The following is a 17,787-nucleotide window of genomic DNA, read 5'->3' as shown; positions in this document are numbered from 1 at the left end:
TTTTAAGGGAAAAAATAGAGAAGCTTTTAGATTAATTTTCACGAGCACAAAATGCTCCCTAAAACACGATCTAATGAATGAAGACTAAATACTAAATAAATTCAGAAAAAAGAAAAAACTTTGCTAAGACTTTAAAAGAAGAAAAGAATTCAGAGATCCTAATAATAATCCATACGGTAGAGTTCATGTGAGAAAGACAGAAGAAGAAGTCATGAGAGTTGGGCATCTACTAAAATAAGGGCAATTTACCCTAAGGGTGATTATGAACTATATCAACTATTAGGTTAAGTTAATTAGAAATAAATTCTCACGAAATTACATTTTAAATCATTTGATTTCTTTATGTATTGAGATCCATCAACATCATTCCAAACTGGTAGGACTCCTCTCGTTATAACATTCAGCTTGAATTTTATTTCTGGTCAAAGCGGCTGGTCGTTGGTTTTGTTTGCTGACGATTTTGCACGACTCGACTGAACTTAGAAAATTTGTAGAAATGTGGGAAAACTTGGAAAAGTTTGTAGAAAAGTGGGACAAAACTTAGAAACGTACTATAAATTTTAGAGGCTAGGTAGAATAAAGTTACAGACAAAGAAGGAGGAGGAAGCCATGGAAAAGAACAGCAGAGCTCAGAGATGGTCTCTTGCCGGCATGACGGCTCTCGTCACCGGAGGCACCAAAGGAATCGGGTATTTTATTTTTCTTCTTTTTCTTTTGTCCCCCTCATTAATCTTATTATCATTCACAAGTGTTCATAGCAACATTAATCTTGTAATCGTTTATAAAAGACTAAGAGAAAAGAGATTGCAGGCATGCTATAGTTGAAGAGTTAGCAGGGCTTGGAGCTTCAGTCCACACTTGTTCACGGAACGAAGCAGAGCTGAAGAAATGTTTGCAGGAATGGGCAGATATGAATCTTGTTGTAACTGGATCAGTTTGCGATGTCTCCTCTCGAGCTGAGAGAGAGAGATTAATGGAGAGGGTCAGTTCCATTTTTCAAGGGAAACTCACTATCCTAGTAAGTTCTCGGGTTATTAAAACTTCTTACATATTTAGATACTGTTACTAGACTCAATTTGCAAATTAGTTATAACAAGAGTGGCTCATTAAAACTTTGCCTCTCAATTTGTAGATTAATAACGCAGGAACTGGCATTGTAAAACCGGCTCTGGATTGTACTGCCGAAGAATACTCCTACTTAATGGCTACTAATTTGGAGTCTTCCTTCCATTTGAGCCAAATGGCTCACCCTCTTCTCAAGGCATCAGGAAAAGGGAGCATTGTGTTTATCTCCTCAATTGCAGGGTTGAAGGGTTTCAAAAATATGTCCATTTACTCAGCAACCAAGGGTAGATAAATAACTATAAGGCAAATTTGCATATAATACTTTATTTTTTAATGAAATTATAGTTTAGTGTCTATATTTTTACTACTTATAAATCAAGCTATATGATTTAGTAAAATACGTGTAAAAAATATTTTGGATTAGATTTGAACTAACATTATGACAAGATTTCATTACATATAAATATTTTATTTCTAAAATACTCTTAATATGACTTGATTGAGGATATTTTTATAATTTATAGTACAATTAACGTAACTTAGAGGTTTGATTAAGTTCAACCGACAGATCTAGTAACATGGTGTTTTTTTTTTTACATATTTAATAAATTATATGGCTCAATTTGTAAATAGTAAAAATATAAATTGTAAATTATAATTTCGTTAAAAAACATAGTGTTATATGCAAATTTTCCTAACTACTGATAGCATAGTTTTATTTATTTTTTTATATGAAACAAGATTAGCACGAATTTATTAGTTCTATATTTATAATTATATCAGGAGGACTAAATCAACTCACAAAGAACCTCGCATGCGAGTGGGCAAATGATAGTATTCGAACAAACTGCATAGCACCAGGTCCCATCACAACCTCCCTATTGAAGTCGGTAAGATTTCTCATTAAGATTAAATATATTTTGCTTCATTCTACTATCTTAAATTTTTAATCTACATTACAAGTACTATTAATAGAGACAATAGAATAACTTAATAGCATTGCTTCTATTAAATAAATAAGTAAGTACTCAAAGAGAAAATTCATGGTAGCTTTGACTCTTTGTGATGCCAACAAAAAGAAATGATGTTAAGAGGATACAATAGTTTTTATCCAAAGTAGAGTAGTTGAATTATATTTAACCTTGCAAATAAATATTGTATGTGAATTTAAACTTTCTAACTTTAATCCAGGAGGTATTTCCTAACGAAGAGATCAAAGCGAAAGCAGTGTTACGTATTCCTTTGAGGCGTGTGGGTGAGCCGGAAGAAGTGGCGTCTCTCACAGCTTTTCTTTGCATGCCAGTTTCTTCTTATATAAATGGTCAAGTTATTTGTGTTGACGGAGGTCTAACCATTTATGACTCATAGAAATTAGTAATAGGTGTAAGATGATGTAGTTGTAAACTGTGCTTGATTGGTTAACTCTTCTGCGTAGATAAAGGTCGAGCTATTTGTAACTTCTAAATAAATAATACGAGCTAGGTCATCATGTATGTTAGAGTGAAACCCAATTCAAATTCTGTCTCTAGTGATGATCGATGCAGATATAATGATATTTGATATGATGCAGAATAAAATTATTTTTTAAAAACTTACATTTTAGACCTTTATACAATCCAATGCCCCTCTAAAATCTACCATCTTCCCATGTGTTTACATGCCAATATTCATTGCACATTTTGCCCTAATGCCCCACTGCAATATTTATATCAATGGTTATTATATGGTACAAACAACTCTAGTTATAGAGAAACTTTTTATGTCCAATGCGGAAGTAATTAGCACTAATGACATTAGTGACCAGTAACACAAGTTAAACTATAAGAGAATTCTAGAAACCACATCCTATATTTTTTTTTCTATATTTTTATTAACATTCTGTATTCGAATATTTTGTAACATGACCTCTTTTCTATAATTTTTAAATAATGTTCTGATATTATTTTGACTAACTAATATTAATCCTATTACATATATATAACTTTATTGATGAAATTACTAAAATATTCTTAATTTTTTTTATCTAATCCACGCTAGCCAAATCAAAATTGTCTTCCCCAAAATTAAACAAACTCTTATCCAAAACTAAACCATTCCCTACTAAATTCTAAGTACTCTGTTTCAAAACTAAACTCTACCAAATTAAATCTAAATTCTCTTCCTCAAAACTAAATTCTACACTTATAAAATTAAAATCTTTTTCCCTAGGAGATAATTTATATATTTTATAAATTACTTAGTATATCTTAATAAAATACTTTTTTTTGCTGGTACACTTCTATTTAGTTATAAAATGCTAAAAAATAGAGTGTTAATCAATAAATAGAGAATATATAGTGTGATTTGTAGAAAAATATCATTTGTTAGGTTTATTTGTACTTATGTAATTGGCAAATTATATTTCAAAACATAATTTATATTCATATAATGTGTCTATATTTTATATATGAGCATATGCTTAAGATATAAGATATTTAATAAATAATATTAAAGTGAAAGATTAATTTTGAAATCAAAGTATTCAAAATGATTTTAAAATCGTTATTGAAATGCTTAAACGGTGTCATGATAGTTGAAGAAGTATGCAATTTTACATAAAGGCACAGGAGAAACACTCTGCATTCAAATGTTTAGTCCGTCGTTTGAACATTCGAATGCACATGGGGAGCATTCGAACGCAACCCGCAGACGTTCACACATACAAAGATTCATATTTGGCCGTTTAGCGTGTTCACAAAAGTCTACAAAAGTCTCACTTTATCATATTTGTAGCATTTAATTCAAGCATCATAGAATTGTTTTAGTGTCAACATTTGGGCAACTCGTTAAGGGCTCGAGAGCATTAATTGATGGACGTGTAATTAAGACTCCAAGATTTAGGTTAGAGCCTACGCAATAACTAACTAACGCACACTAAAATTTAATCTAGATTAGTGCGTTGTTAAGCATGCCTTAATTGGTCACCAACAAACGAAAGGATAAGAGGAAATCATTCTCGAAATCAATCCTCCCCTCTCCTAAAGCTAATCAAATAATGTAATTTCGAACCCAGTTTGGTTTGGGCAGCGCATGTGTAAAAGGATTAGAATGAGAGAATTGTGTGTTTCACTAAAATGAATCAAGTACATAAATAGGAGGAGATTACAACAATCTCTCCTATAATTAAGCTTGTCTATCCAACATATTAGAATAGTGTTGCTATATACAAGGAAAGTAAATAACAAACAGATTAACCAAATCAATAATAATAGTAATAAAATTTGATTTTGAAATTTATTTCCTGATTTTGATATTTCTTTCCAATACTCCCCTTCAAGTTGGAACCAAATCTGATTTCAATATTTCTTTCCAACAAACATCATTCTTAAGTTGGAATCAAATATGTTTTCAATATTTTTTTCCAACACTCCCCCTCAAGTTGGAGAGTGGATATCCTACACGCCCAACTTGCGTACCATAGGTATAAATATTTCCTTTCCCAAAGGTTTAGTTAACAAATCTGCCAATTGATTTGCTGAGCCAATATGCTTGGTAATTATTGAACTATCTTGAATCTTGTCTCGAATCTAGTGACAGTCCATTTCTATGTGCCTTGTGCGTTCATGAAAGATTGGGTTTGCTGCTATATGGAGAGCAGCCTTGTTGTCACAATATAAGGAAGCAGGTCCATGGTGAATAAGGCCTAAGTCTCCTAATAGGCATCGAAGCCATGTTAACTCACAGTAAGCTCCTGTCATTGCGCGGTATTCCGCTTCGGCTGAAGATAATGATACAGTTTTCTATCATTTTGATTTCCATGAAATTAGTGAGGACCCAAGGAACACATAATACCCTGTAGTGGACAGTCTAGTGAGAGGACAATCTCCCCAATCTGAATCACAGTAGGCCCGGAATTTCAAATCATTTTTTAAAGAAAAGAATAGACCTTGACCTGGAGCACCCTTTAGATATCGAACAACGCGTAAGGCCGCCTCCATATGATGTCTTCTAGGTTGATGCATGAATCTACTCAAGACATGAACAGAATAAGTGATATCAGGTCTTGAAACTGTCAAATATATCAGGCGGCCCACCAATCTTCTATATCTGCCTGGATCTTTAAGCAATTCATCTTTATCTGATAGTTTTAAGCCTCTTTCCATAGGAGTATCCACTGGAGCAGCATTTAATAGACCTGCATCTTTGATTATTTCTAATACATATTTTTTTTGTGACATAAAAAATCTCATTCCTAGATGCAGAGATTTTTAATCCTAGAAGATATTTCAACTCACCAAGGTCTTTAAGATTGAAATTTTTATGCAAATGCTTCTTGATGGTAGCAATACTGTTTGGATCATTTCTAGTGATCAAAATGTCGTTGACATAAATTAGGAGAATGGTAAAGGACTTGCCTTTCTTTTTGGTGAAGAGGGAGTAGTCGGCTCGTGATTGTATAAAGCCAGCGGAAGTGATGACAGAAGAAAACTTTGAAAACCACTAGGGGGAGGCTTGCTTCAATCTATAGAGCGATTTGTGTAGACAGCAGACGAGATGTTCCTCCCCTTGTCTCCGAAGCCCTGGTGGTGGAGACATGTAAATTTCTTCAGTCAGGTCACCGTGGAGGAATGCATTGTGGACATCAAGCTGATGAAGTGGCCAGCCCCTGGCAGCAGCTAAGGCAAGAAGACAGCAAACAGAAATAATTTTTGCTGTGGGAGAGAAAGTCTCGTGGTAGTCGATGCCCTCCATTTGGGTGAATCCTTGAGCAACCAAGCGCGTCTTATGTCGCTCTATTGTGCTATCAGAGCGACGTTTGATCTTGTAAACCCACCGACATCCTATAGGTTTCTTGCCAGCCGGAAGAGATGTCAGACTCCATGTGTCGTTGGCAGCAAGAGCATCTAACTCAAGCTTCATTGCATCACGCCATTGAGGGTTGGTGATAGCTTCATTGTAAGAGGTCGGTTCTCGCTCTTGACTGATAGAAGCAATAAACGATTTGTGTGCAGGTGTATAGCGATGATAAGAAAGGTAATTGGTCAGTGGGTACCTTGTCCCTTTGCGCGAATCTGGAGAGGAGAAGGTGACTGGATCAGAGGGAGGATGCGTGACGGTAGAGCAGAGGTAATCGTTGAACCTCACAGGTGGATTAGATTGTCGAGTGGAGCGGCGGAGAGGAACATTGGTTTGTGGTGGTGGATCGGATGTTCCGGTAGAGGGAATGGTGGTAGTATGGCAAGGTGGTGGTGGCGGGGAGAAGGTTCATGGGTGAACAAATTTCAGGTGGTTGTATGTGTGATGGTGGTGGTAGAGTTGTGGTGGAGGGTGGTGAGGTGGGTGGGTTAGGTTCAAATGATGGTAATGTGGTTGAGTTGGGTTCAAAAGAATGGTCATATGGGCTTATGGGACTTGCATCATCTCCCTTTGATGGGCTTGTTGTTTGGATCAAAGGAAAGGGTAGAGAATAGGTATTATTTGGAGAATAAGGAAAAATATCTTCTTTAAAATGGACATCTCTACTTGTGAAAATTTTTTGTGTTAATAAATCAAAAAGTTTGTAACATTTTTGACCTATCGGGTATCCAATGAAAATGGAAGGTGTAGCTCGGCAGTTAAATTTATGAGAGGTATGAATGTTTGTGGCATAAGCCAAACAACCAAAAACTCGTAGATGGGAAAAAGTAGGAGATTTTGAGTAAAGAAGCTCAAATGGTGTCTTATCGGCTAAGATTAGGGAAGGTAGCCGATTAATGATATGAACAACAGTAAGAACACATTCTCCCCAAAATTGGGAAGGAAGATTAGCTTGAAATTTTAATGCTCTTGCTACTTGAAGAATGTGACGGTGTTTGCGTTCCACAACCCCATTTTGTTGAGGTGTGTATATGCAAGAATGTTGAAAAATAACATCGTTATCTTGAAAAAAAGAACGAAGAGAGATAAATTCGCCATCATTATCACTTCGAACAGTTTTGATGCGAGTTTCAAATTGAGTAGAAACATAACTGAAAAAACGTTTTAAAAGCAGTTATGTTTCATCTTTATGTTGCATCAAAAATATTCAAGTAAAACGTGAAAAATCATCGGCAATGGTAAGAAAATAATGAGAACCAGAAAAGGAAGGATGTCGATAACGACCCCAAATATCACAATGAATAACATCAAATGATTTAATAGAGAAAATATTACTGACATTAAAAGGTAAACGGCTTTGTTTGGCAAGTGGACAAATAGAGCAAGATTTATTGAAATTAGCAGAAAAATTTTAAAAATTTCAATTTAATAGTCCACTAAAGCCTTGGTCTCTTAAAGGAAAGAGATCACTAAAGCCTTGGTCCATTGTATTAAATCAGTAGAGATTTAATATGGGTAGACTTATCTGAATTAATTTAATATAATAGTCGTGTATATTTAATGGTTGTGATTTATGCTCAAAGTTAGTTAAATACAAATTAGTCTCTCATGAATCATGATTGTTCAAAATGAATGTGATGGGAGCTAAGTAGATATGCATGATTAAATGCGAAAGGGAAAGAAGATAAGCATCACATTGCAGAGATGTGAAGCTTAATAAGACCTTTCAACTACTTGGTGGTGGTCACTTCTAAAGACTTTTTGCAAAAAGAAATACTTCAAATCAGAATCAAGCTAAATGGTTAAACTGTAATTTAGTAATTCTTAATCCCTATAAACATAATGGATACTGTTGTGCTTAATTGAGCCGGTTTGATTATCTAATTTTAGATAGTTTACTCTTAATTGTCTAACACTCGGTAGATATTGGAAGAGGACATTAGAGTCGGGCATTTACCACAATAAGGACAATTTACACTAAGGATAATTATAAAATATAAAAATTATTAGGTTAAGTTCGAAATAAATTATCGTGAAATTATTACATCTTGAATCATCTAATTTCGCTACGTCTAAGTGATCTGAGTGAGAAGGAAGGCATGGAGAAGAGCTGAGAGAGAGAGATTAATGGAGCGGGTCAGTTCTATTTTCCAAGGGTAGCTCACTATCTTGGTAGGTCAGAAAAAGTCATAGAAATTATATATTTGATTTTTATAAATTTAATCCATCCATTTCGCTTTCAGTGGGCAAGTACCATGTTGATGAATTAAATTAATAATAAGTGTAAATAACTTAATATAATTGAGTAATTAACTAAAATTAAAGGACAAACTATGATTTTTTTAATTCTTAGAGAAGTGAGAGTGTCGAACTCTGGAGACTCATACAATATAAATTTCTTTAACTTATTGTGCACAATTCCATTAGTGATAAATTAAGAGTATTTTAGATTTTTTAATTATTAACTGTTTAAAAGTAATAAAATATTTTTTATTTCGTTAGCTTCAGTTATGTGAAAATTACGTAGTATCTTTTTTTGAGATATTAAAATTAAAATATAAGGTGAAATGAAAAATATCCATACCGTACTACTGTATGTGAATGATAATAGTATTTAAATTTCTCAAAGTGTTCTTAGAAATCCTTATTTATTTCAATACCATTACTGGACTGAACTTGCAAATTTTGGTATTTGAGAAAAGAAGCTTCTCGTAATACTTTGCATCTTTGCAGATTAATAACGCAGGAACGTCCATTGCAAAACCGACTCTGGATTGTAATGCCGAAGAACACTCCTACTTAATGTCTACTAATTTGGAGTCTTCCTTCCATTTGAGCCAAATGGCTCACCCTCTTCTCAAGGCATCAGGAAGAGGAAGCATTGTGTTTATCTCCTCAATTACAGGGGTGATGGCTTTCAAAATTTTTTCTATTTACTCAGCAATCAAGGGTAGGTAAATAACTATTAATAACAAAGTTATATATATTTTTTATGAAACAAGATTAGCACAAATTTATAAATCATAACTTTATGATATTATATAGGAGCACTTAATCAACTTATAAAGAACCTCGCGTGCGAATGGGTAAATGATAGCATTCGAACAAACTGCATAGCACCAGGTCCCATCGCAATCTCGCTATTGAAGTCGGTAAGATTTCTCATTAAAATTAAATATGTTTTGCTTCATTCTACCCTCTTAAAATTTTAATTAAATTACATTATAAGTTTTATTAATAGAGACAATAGAATAACTTTATAGCATTGTTTCTGTTAAATAAATAAATATTTAAAAGATCCAAAGTAGAGGGGTTGAAATGTATCTAATTGTATAAATAAATATTATATGATAATTTAAACTTTCTAACTTTAACTTAACAGGTGTGTAATGACGAGGAGCTCCTAGCAAAATTAGTGTCACGTATTCCTTTAGGGCGCGTGGGTGAGCCAGAGGAGGTGGCGCCTCTCACGGCTTTTCTTTGCATGCCGGTTGCTTCCTATATTAATGGTCAGGTTATTTGCGTTGACGGAGGCCGAGTCATTTATGACTCTTGAATAAAGAATACGTGCAAGATAATAATAGTGCTAACTTTAAAATTTTAAATAAATGTTCGAGTGGGTCATTCATTGGACACTATTACTCATCAATAATATTTCGTATGTCACTTTTACTCTCTTGTTTCATAGGCCAATGCATTGATCACATTACATAATTGTCACTCAATTATTTTTAAAATATTATATAGCCACTGCATTCTTTAATATAATATAATTGCCGATATCATATCATCTTGTTAGTTAAATCTAACTAATTATTTTTAAAAAGCTATTTTACCCTTGCATAAGTTATTTAAAATAGTTATATACAAGAAAGAAAAAGTTACTTTTTATAAAATATGTTCACTTTCTTAACTATATATTAAGAATATTCGGTCATATTCTACCTAAAACAATTCTAAAAGAGCCGAAGGACTCCAGTGGCAACCATAATATTTTATAAATATAACGGAAACTATAATATTTTAAAAAAATTTGGTAGTAATTATGTAAGAAAAAGTTCAAATATTATTTGAAACTTACATTTTGGCCCTACATATATTCCAAATGGCAAATTTTTTTTTTAAATACTATGTTATTTTCTTTAACTCCTTTATAATAAAATCTTTCGCCTAAATCCTCGTTGCGTCTTCTACGCCTCCTCATTCAATCACTCTCGTCGCCTTTACTACTTCTACTGATCTCCTTATTGAAAGAGAAGAGAGAAGAGAGAAGAGAGAAGAGAGGAGAAGAGGAGAGGTTATTAGGAAGTATACAAACAACTCTGGTTATAAGAAAATTTGTATGTCCAAGGTGGAATAACACCAAAATAGCATACGGTAAACTGAAAGAACATCATTCTTAACAACTTAAGTTTTTAAATTAATTAATATAATTAAATAATTATCCATTTAAAAATTTTCTACACTCGGGTGTAGGCGGTGGTTTTATTTTCTGGGGGTGGAATTCGTGTCAGCTGTTTGCTTTCTAAGTAATAATATATTATTTTATTAAAATAATATTAAATAGAAAGGTACCAAATTTGATTGATAGACCGCAGTAGCTGAGAAATTGTGTCATTGACTTTTGGGCGTCACTTGGACAATAGTTGGAAAAATAATTGCTATTCTAGAGGCTGAGTTATAAGTTTGAGATGGAGACGAAGGAGACGGAGATGGAGACGAAGAAGGAGACGGAGGAGAAGAAGATGGAGAAGAGTGGCAGAGCTCAGAGATGGTCTCTTGCTGGCACGACGGCTCTCGTCACCGGAGGTTCCAAAGGAATCGGGTAATTTTTCCCCAAGTAATAAAGTGCAAAGTTATATATGATATGAATAAGATCTCGTTCAATCTTTTTTTTTTTTTTGAGACCTGATCCAAGCCGTTGCGTTGTCAAGCTGTTCTTCCAAATTAACCGCACTGCTGAGTTATCAACCGAATCAAGCCAAGCCATCAAACCACCCACCACCAAACTCATGACCTTCTTGGTCATGAGCAAGATACCTACCAACTCTACTAGAGTTGGTTGGTGATCTCGTTCAATCTAGGCATAAGAAAATTATAAAAATTTAAGTAGCGATAGCCTCACGAGATAAGATTTTAATGACTCTATTTTACATCAATCGGATGTCTAGATAAAAAGATATACTTAAAATACTATAGCAATATCAAAACGGGGTAGAACGGTCAATATTCGATGTTATGGCAGTTGTCGGAAAGTGACAAACGGTCGTACGACAGGGTGGCTCGTTGAGGTGATTGTGGCTGCAGGTTAAAGGTAAAATTAGAATTTCCAACTTAGATATACTCATAGGAAAATAAATGACTATAATTAATTTACTTCTACTCCTATATTTTTATTATTTATAAATCAAGTTCTATGATTTAACAAATATGTGCAAAAAAAATATTATTCTGTTAGATTTAAACTAATACCGTGAAAATATTATGTTAATTAAAAATATTTTATTTTGAAAAGACCTAAAATTCCCTTAGTATAAGTTATCGTTAGTTTAATTGGGTTGAGTTTATTTTAGTTAGGTTGAGATTGTATATGTCTTGATTGAGAATATTTTTATAATTTTCTTAGTATAAGTAATTTAATATAGATATTTGATTAAATTTAGCTAGCGTATATAATAGCAATGTGTTTTCTACGCTAAATTATAGGGCTTGATTTATAAACAATAAAAATATAGAAAATCTTTAAAAGAAAATAAATGAGCTACACATGTAGTTTATTAAATATGCTAAACTTAAACTAAAAAACAGAGAGGCTAGTTTAGGCCTAGTTATATATATATTCATAACTACTAGATTTTTGATTTAATTGTTTAAAATTTGGACTTGGTCAAGACTCGAGCTTGACTCAATTTGAGCTGAGTCAGCATAGTAGAAGCCTCTCGTATTTAACACATTTGTAGGTGTCCATAGCAATAGTAATCTTATTTTTATTTACAAGGACTAAGATTAAAAACCATACAGGTATGCTATAGTTGAAGAGCTAGCAGGATTTGGAGCAACAGTTCATACTTGTTCACGGAACGAAGCAGAGCTCAACAAATGTTTGCAAAAATGGGCAGATATGAATCTTCTCGTTACTGGATCAGTTTGCGATGTCTCCTCTCGAGCTGAGAGAGAGAAATTAATGGAGAAGGTCGGTTCCATCTTCCAAGGGAAGCTCACTATCTTGGTAAGTTATTAAAAGTCATGGGAATTTATCAAAAATATCATATGTTTTACTTTTATTATTATTCACACCCTCCCATTGTAGATGTTTATCAATTCAATCCATGCATTTTCCTTCCCGTGGACAGTTATTATATAGAGGTAAATAACTTAAATATCATTGAGTTAAGTATTTTAAGGTCACTAGAAAAGTTAAAAAGAGAACTAGAATTAAAGACAAATTATGAAATTTTTTTTAACAAGTGAAAATTTAACAACATAAGCTCCATTAGTGCTCTTTTAGATCTTTTTAGATATATTTTAATTATCAATATCTAGAAGTAATAAAAAATTATATATTTCTTTAGCTTAAGTTATGTGAAAATTAGGTCATAGTATTTTTGTTGAGGTGTTATAAATACCGTAGTGCTGTATGTGAATGACAATAAAAGAAAATAGCAGGGTTTGTTATTATTTAAATATCTCAAAATGTTCTTAGAAATCCTTATTTATTTCATTACTACTGCTGGACTTTGGTATTTTAAAAAAGAAGCAGCTCGTAATACTTTGCCTCTCAATTTGTAGATTAATAACGCAGGAACTGGCATTGGAAAGCCGACTCTGGATTTTAGTGCCGAAGAATACTCCTACTTAATGGCTACTAATTTGGAGTCTGGCTTCCATTTGAGCCAATTGGCTCACCCTCTTCTCAAGGAATCAGGAAAAGGGAGCATTGTGTTTATCTCCTCAATTGCAGGGGTGGTAGCTATCAAAAATTTATCTATTTACTCAGCAACTAAGGGTACATAAATAACTATTAGTAGCATAGTTGTATTTTTTTTTTATTATGAAACAAGATTAGCACAAATTTACTTGTCCCAATTTTGTGACATTATATCAGGAGCACTTAATCAACTAACGAAGAATCTTGCATGTGAGTGGGCAGAGGATGGCATTCGAACAAACTGCATAGCACCAGGTCCGATCACAACTCCGTTAATGAAGTTGGTAAGATTTTTCGTTAAAATTGAATATATTTTGCTTTATTTTACCCTATTAAATTTTAAATTAAACTATGATTACAAGTATTATTAATAGAGATAATAAAATAATTTAATAGGGTTGCTTTTGTTAAATAAATAAATATTTAAAGAGAAAGTTTATGGTAGCTTCGATACTTGGTGATACCCCCAAAAAGAATGTTCAGAGGGTAAAATAGTTTTATCCTAACTTTTCTAATTTTTAACTTAATAGGAGCTTGAAAACGTGGAGTACAAATCAAAAGAAGTGTCACGTATTCCTTTGGGGCGTGTGGGTGAGCCAGAGGAGGTGGCATCTCTGACGGCTTTTCTTTGCATGCCGGTTTCTTCTTACATAAATGGCCAAGTTATTTGTGTCGACGGAGGTCGAACCATTTATGACTCTTAGAAATAAGTAATATGTATAACTAAATGCAGACTTCATTCTGAGAAGGGAGCCCAATATCATATTAATTATGAACTTTGTATCGCATAAGCTAAACCGAAGCTTAATCCAAATCCTAAATCTGTGCACCTGCACTTTGATTTTGATTTTGATTTTTTTAAAAAAATTTGGATGTTACATCTACTACTCAAAGATAAAATTACTTTTAGAGAAAAGAATTTCATAGGTGGGCATTTACTACAGGGCTTTTGTACTTCAAAACTTAGTGTCTCTTTTAGTCACTTCTCTTGGGCCAAATTATGGACGAGGCCTAGATTAATTTAAGCAATCTTTTGGTTAAAATCGTGCCTATGATTTAGGTGTCTAGGAACAAACTGCATAGCACCAGCTCTCTCGTAACATTTCTTATTAAGATTAAATATATTTTACTTCATCTATCCTCTTAAATTTTAAATTAAACTACGATTGCAAATATTATTAATAGAGATAATAGAATAACTTAATAGTGTTGCTTCTGTTAAATTAAAAAAATAAATAAAGAGACTTTTTTTTGGTAGCTTTGACTCTTTGTGATACCAACAAAAAAAAATGATGGTATTCTAGTTTTTATCCAAAGTAGAGTAGTTGAATTATATTTAACCCTGTAAATAAATATTCTATGTCAATTAAATTTTTTTAAACTTCAACCCACCATATGTGCTTGTCAATTTAAACCCATCATATTCGTTTGGCATGCTAGTGAGCCGGAGGAGGTGACGCCTCTTACGGCTTTTCTTTACATTCCAGTTTCTTTTTATATAAACAGACAAGTCATTTGCGTGTAGCCAACTCTTAAAAATAAGTAATACTTTTTAGGTGATTGATTAAGATCACATGAAGAAGTTCGAGCTATTTATGATTCCTAAATAAATAATACATGCAAAATGATAATATATGTTAGAGTGAAACTTCGATTCAAATTCTAAGTCTATTGCTGACTGATGCAGATATGATGAAGATAAAAATTGTTAATTAAAACTTACATTTTTGACCTTAGTCTATCCATTTAATTAAGTGGTATTACTTATGACTAAAAATAATTTTTAAAAATAATTAGTGTAAATTTTACGGTAAAAAGGGGGTAAATTTCAATTTAAAAGATAAGATATCTATTTTTTGGATAATTTAACCTTAGTTGTCTAACCATAATATGGACCGGTGTTAGGTGCCAAATTCCTTATCCGAGTAGATATTTGTAGTGCAATTCACCCTCCAAAGATTATATATATATATATATTCAGGAAAAAGTCATTAGAGTTGGGCATCTACTACAATAAGGATAATTTACACTAAGGGTAATTAAGAAATATAAGAATTATTAGGTTAAGTTAGGGACAATTTCTCGCGAAATCTTCACATCTTAAATCAGCTAATTGGGTCGCGTATTGAGAATTTGAGATCCATCAACATCATCCCAAACCGATTGGATTCCTCTAGTCAAATGTTAGAACATTCAACTTGAATTTTAAATCTTGTCAAATGTTTGAATATATCCATGAGATCGGCAGTTGGTGACAATTTTTGTTTGCTAGACTAAACTCGGAAAAAATTGTAGAAAAGTGGGAAAAACTTGAAAAGTTTGTAGAAAAGTGGGACAGAACTTAGAAACTTACTATAAATTTTAGAAGCTAGGTGGACGACGATGGAGGAGGAAGCCATGGAGAAGAGCAACAGAGCACAGAGATGGTCTCTTGCCGGCATGACAGCTCTCGTCACCGGAGGCACCAAAGGAATCGGGTATTCTTTCTTCTTTTTTTTTTTTGTTTCTTTGTACCCTTTATTAATCTTGTTATCATTGTCAAGTGTTCATAGCAACGTTAATCTTGTAATCATTTATAAAAGACTAAGATTAAAGAGCTTGCAGGCATGCTATAGTTGAAGAGCTAGCAGGATTTGGAGCTACAGTTCATACTTGTTCACGGAACGAAGCAGAGCTGAAGAAATGTTTGCAGGAATGGGCAGATATGAATCTTGTTGTAACTGGATCAGTTTGCGATGTCTCCTCTCGAGCTGAGAGAGAGAGATTAATGGAGAGGGTCAGTTCCATTTTTCAAGGGAAACTCACTATCCTCGTAAGTTCTCGGGTTATTAAAACTTCTTATATATTTAGATACTGTTACTAGACTCAATTTGCAAATTAGTTATAACAAGAGTGGCTCATTAAAACTTTGCCTCTCAATTTGTAGATTAATAACGCAGGAACTGGCATTGTAAAACCGGCTCTGGATTGTACTGCCGAAGAATACTCCTACTTAATGGCTACTAATTTGGAGTCTTCCTTCCATTTGAGCCAAATGGCTCACCCTCTTCTCAAGGCATCAGGAAAAGGGAGCATTGTGTTTATCTCCTCAATTGCAGGGTTGAAGGGTTTCAAAAATATGTCCATTTACTCAGCAACCAAGGGTAGATAAATAACTATAAGGCAAATTTGCATATAATACTTTATTTTTTAATAAAATTATAGTTTAGTGTCTATATTTTTACTACTTATAAATCAAGCTATATGATTTAGTAAAATACGTGTAAAAAATATTTTGGGTTAGATTTGAACTAACATTATGACAAGATTTCATTACATATAAATATTTTATTTCTAAAATAACTAAAATACTCTTAATATGACTTGATTGAGGATATTTTTATAATTTATAGTACAATTAACGTAACTTAGAGGTTTGATTAAGTTCAACCGACAGATCTAGTAACATGGTGTTTTTTTTTTACATATTTAATAAATTATATGGCTCAATTTGTAAATAGTAAAAATATAAATTGTAAATTATAATTTCGTTAAAAAACATAGTGTTATATGCAAATTTTCCTAACTACTGATAGCATAGTTTTATTTATTTTTTTATATGAAACAAGATTAGCACGAATTTATTAGTTCTATATTTATAATTATATCAGGAGGACTAAATCAACTCACAAAGAACCTCGCATGCGAGTGGGCAAATGATAGTATTCGAACAAACTGCATAGCACCAGGTCCCATCACAACCCCCCTATTGAAGTCGGTAAGATTTCTCATTAAGATTAAATATATTTTGCTTCATTCTACTATCTTAAATTTTTAATCTACATTACAAGTACTATTAATAGAGACAATAGAATAACTTAATAGCATTGCTTCTATTAAATAAATAAGTAAGTACTCAAAGAGAAAATTCATGGTAGCTTTGACTCTTTGTGATGCCAACAAAAAGAAATGATGTTAAGAGGATACAATAGTTTTTATCCAAAGTAGAGTAGTTGAATTATATTTAACCTTGCAAATAAATATTGTATGTGAATTTAAACTTTCTAACTTTAATCCAGGAGGTATTTCCTAACGAAGAGATCAAAGCGAAAGCAGTGTTACGTATTCCTTTGAGGCGTGTGGGTGAGCCGGAAGAAGTGGCGTCTCTCACAGCTTTTCTTTGCATGCCAGTTTCTTCTTATATAAATGGTCAAGTTATTTGTGTTGACGGAGGTCTAACCATTTATGACTCATAGAAATTAGTAATAGGTGTAAGATGATGTAGTTGTAAACTGTGCTTGATTGGTTAACTCTTCTGCGTAGATAAAGGTCGAGCTATTTGTAACTTCTAAATAAATAATACGAGCTAGGTCATCATGTATGTTAGAGTGAAACCCAATTCAAATTCTGTCTCTAGTGATGATCGATGCAGATATAATGATATTTGATATGATGCAGAATAAAATTATTTTTTAAAAACTTACATTTTAGACCTTTATACAATCCAATGCCCCTCTAAAATCTACCATCTTCCCATGTGTTTACATGCCAATATTCATTGCACATTTTGCCCTAATGCCCCACTGCAATATTTATATCAATGGTTATTATATGGTACAAACAACTCTAGTTATAGAGAAACTTTTTATGTCCAATGCGGAAGTAATTAGCACTAATGACATTAGTGACCAGTAACACAAGTTAAACTATAAGAGAATTCTAGAAACCACATCCTATATTTTTTTTTTCTATATTTTTATTAACATTCTGTATTCGAATATTTTGTAACATGACCTCTTTTCTATAATTTTTAAATAATGTTCTGATATTATTTTGACTAACTAATATTAATCCTATTACATATATATAACTTTATTGATGAAATTACTAAAATATTCTTAATTTTTTTTATCTAATCCACGCTAGCCAAATCAAAATTGTCTTCCCCAAAATTAAACAAACTCTTATCCAAAACTAAA

The 17,787-nt window shown here is 32.7% G+C and overlaps 2 protein-coding genes and 1 pseudogene across 4 annotated transcripts; all 3 read left to right on the top strand.

The window, feature by feature from the left end:
• The first annotated feature begins 445 nt into the window (after window positions 1-445).
• LOC140761203 (noroxomaritidine/norcraugsodine reductase-like) lies at window positions 446-2,651 on the top strand. The gene is made up of 5 exons (XM_073098444.1): window positions 446-689; window positions 811-1,018; window positions 1,133-1,349; window positions 1,849-1,955; window positions 2,257-2,651. Exons 1-5 carry the CDS (start codon window positions 610-612, stop codon window positions 2,431-2,433), a joined length of 789 nt encoding a protein of 262 aa, XP_072954545.1. The 5' UTR covers window positions 446-609; the 3' UTR covers window positions 2,434-2,651.
• A 3,415-nt stretch (window positions 2,652-6,066) lies between these two features.
• On the top strand, window positions 6,067-9,586 carry LOC140761273 (tropinone reductase homolog At5g06060-like; annotated as a pseudogene).
• An 884-nt stretch (window positions 9,587-10,470) lies between these two features.
• On the top strand, window positions 10,471-17,189 carry LOC140761202 (noroxomaritidine/norcraugsodine reductase-like). Of its 3 annotated transcripts, XM_073098440.1 has the most exons (9): window positions 10,471-10,726; window positions 11,923-12,130; window positions 12,691-12,907; window positions 13,007-13,084; window positions 15,195-15,306; window positions 15,434-15,641; window positions 15,756-15,972; window positions 16,480-16,586; window positions 16,888-17,189. In XM_073098440.1, the coding sequence occupies exons 1-9, from the start codon at window positions 10,593-10,595 to the stop codon at window positions 17,062-17,064; spliced, it is 1,458 nt and encodes a 485-aa protein (XP_072954541.1). In that variant the 5' UTR covers window positions 10,471-10,592; the 3' UTR covers window positions 17,065-17,189. The 3 variants fall into 3 exon arrangements, with proteins under 3 accessions (XP_072954541.1, XP_072954544.1, XP_072954542.1); XM_073098443.1 differs by lacking the exons at window positions 15,195-15,306; window positions 15,434-15,641; window positions 15,756-15,972; window positions 16,480-16,586; window positions 16,888-17,189 and adding an exon at window positions 13,360-13,601 and having other exon boundaries at window positions 10,493-10,726; XM_073098441.1 differs by lacking the exons at window positions 15,195-15,306; window positions 15,434-15,641; window positions 15,756-15,972; window positions 16,480-16,586; window positions 16,888-17,189 and adding an exon at window positions 13,360-13,676 and having other exon boundaries at window positions 10,500-10,726; window positions 13,007-13,113.
• The last annotated feature ends 598 nt before the right edge of the window (window positions 17,190-17,787 follow it).

This window comes from Typha angustifolia, chromosome 6 (assembly GCF_048772165.1).
Source record: "Typha angustifolia cultivar Huaian chromosome 6, ASM4877216v1, whole genome shotgun sequence".
NCBI lineage: Eukaryota > Viridiplantae > Streptophyta > Magnoliopsida > Poales > Typhaceae > Typha > Typha angustifolia.
Note: the sequence above shows the minus strand (reverse complement) of the source record. Positions and strands in the feature narration are given on the sequence as shown.

Excerpts from the sequence above, each read along its gene's own strand:
- LOC140761203 (XM_073098444.1), top strand. The coding sequence starts at position 610 with ATGGAAAAGAACAGCAGAGCTCAGAGATGGTCTCTTGCCGGCATGACG. Across the intron at positions 690-810 it reads GGAGGCACCAAAGGAATCGG|GCATGCTATAGTTGAAGAGT; the intron begins GTATTTTATTTT and ends AAGAGATTGCAG. Across the intron at positions 1,350-1,848 it reads CATTTACTCAGCAACCAAGG|GAGGACTAAATCAACTCACA; the intron begins GTAGATAAATAA and ends TAATTATATCAG.
- LOC140761202 (XM_073098440.1), top strand. The coding sequence starts at position 10,593 with ATGGAGACGAAGGAGACGGAGATGGAGACGAAGAAGGAGACGGAGGAG. Across the intron at positions 12,908-13,006 it reads TATTTACTCAGCAACTAAGG|GAGCACTTAATCAACTAACG; the intron begins GTACATAAATAA and ends ACATTATATCAG. Across the intron at positions 16,587-16,887 it reads CAACCCCCCTATTGAAGTCG|GAGGTATTTCCTAACGAAGA; the intron begins GTAAGATTTCTC and ends ACTTTAATCCAG.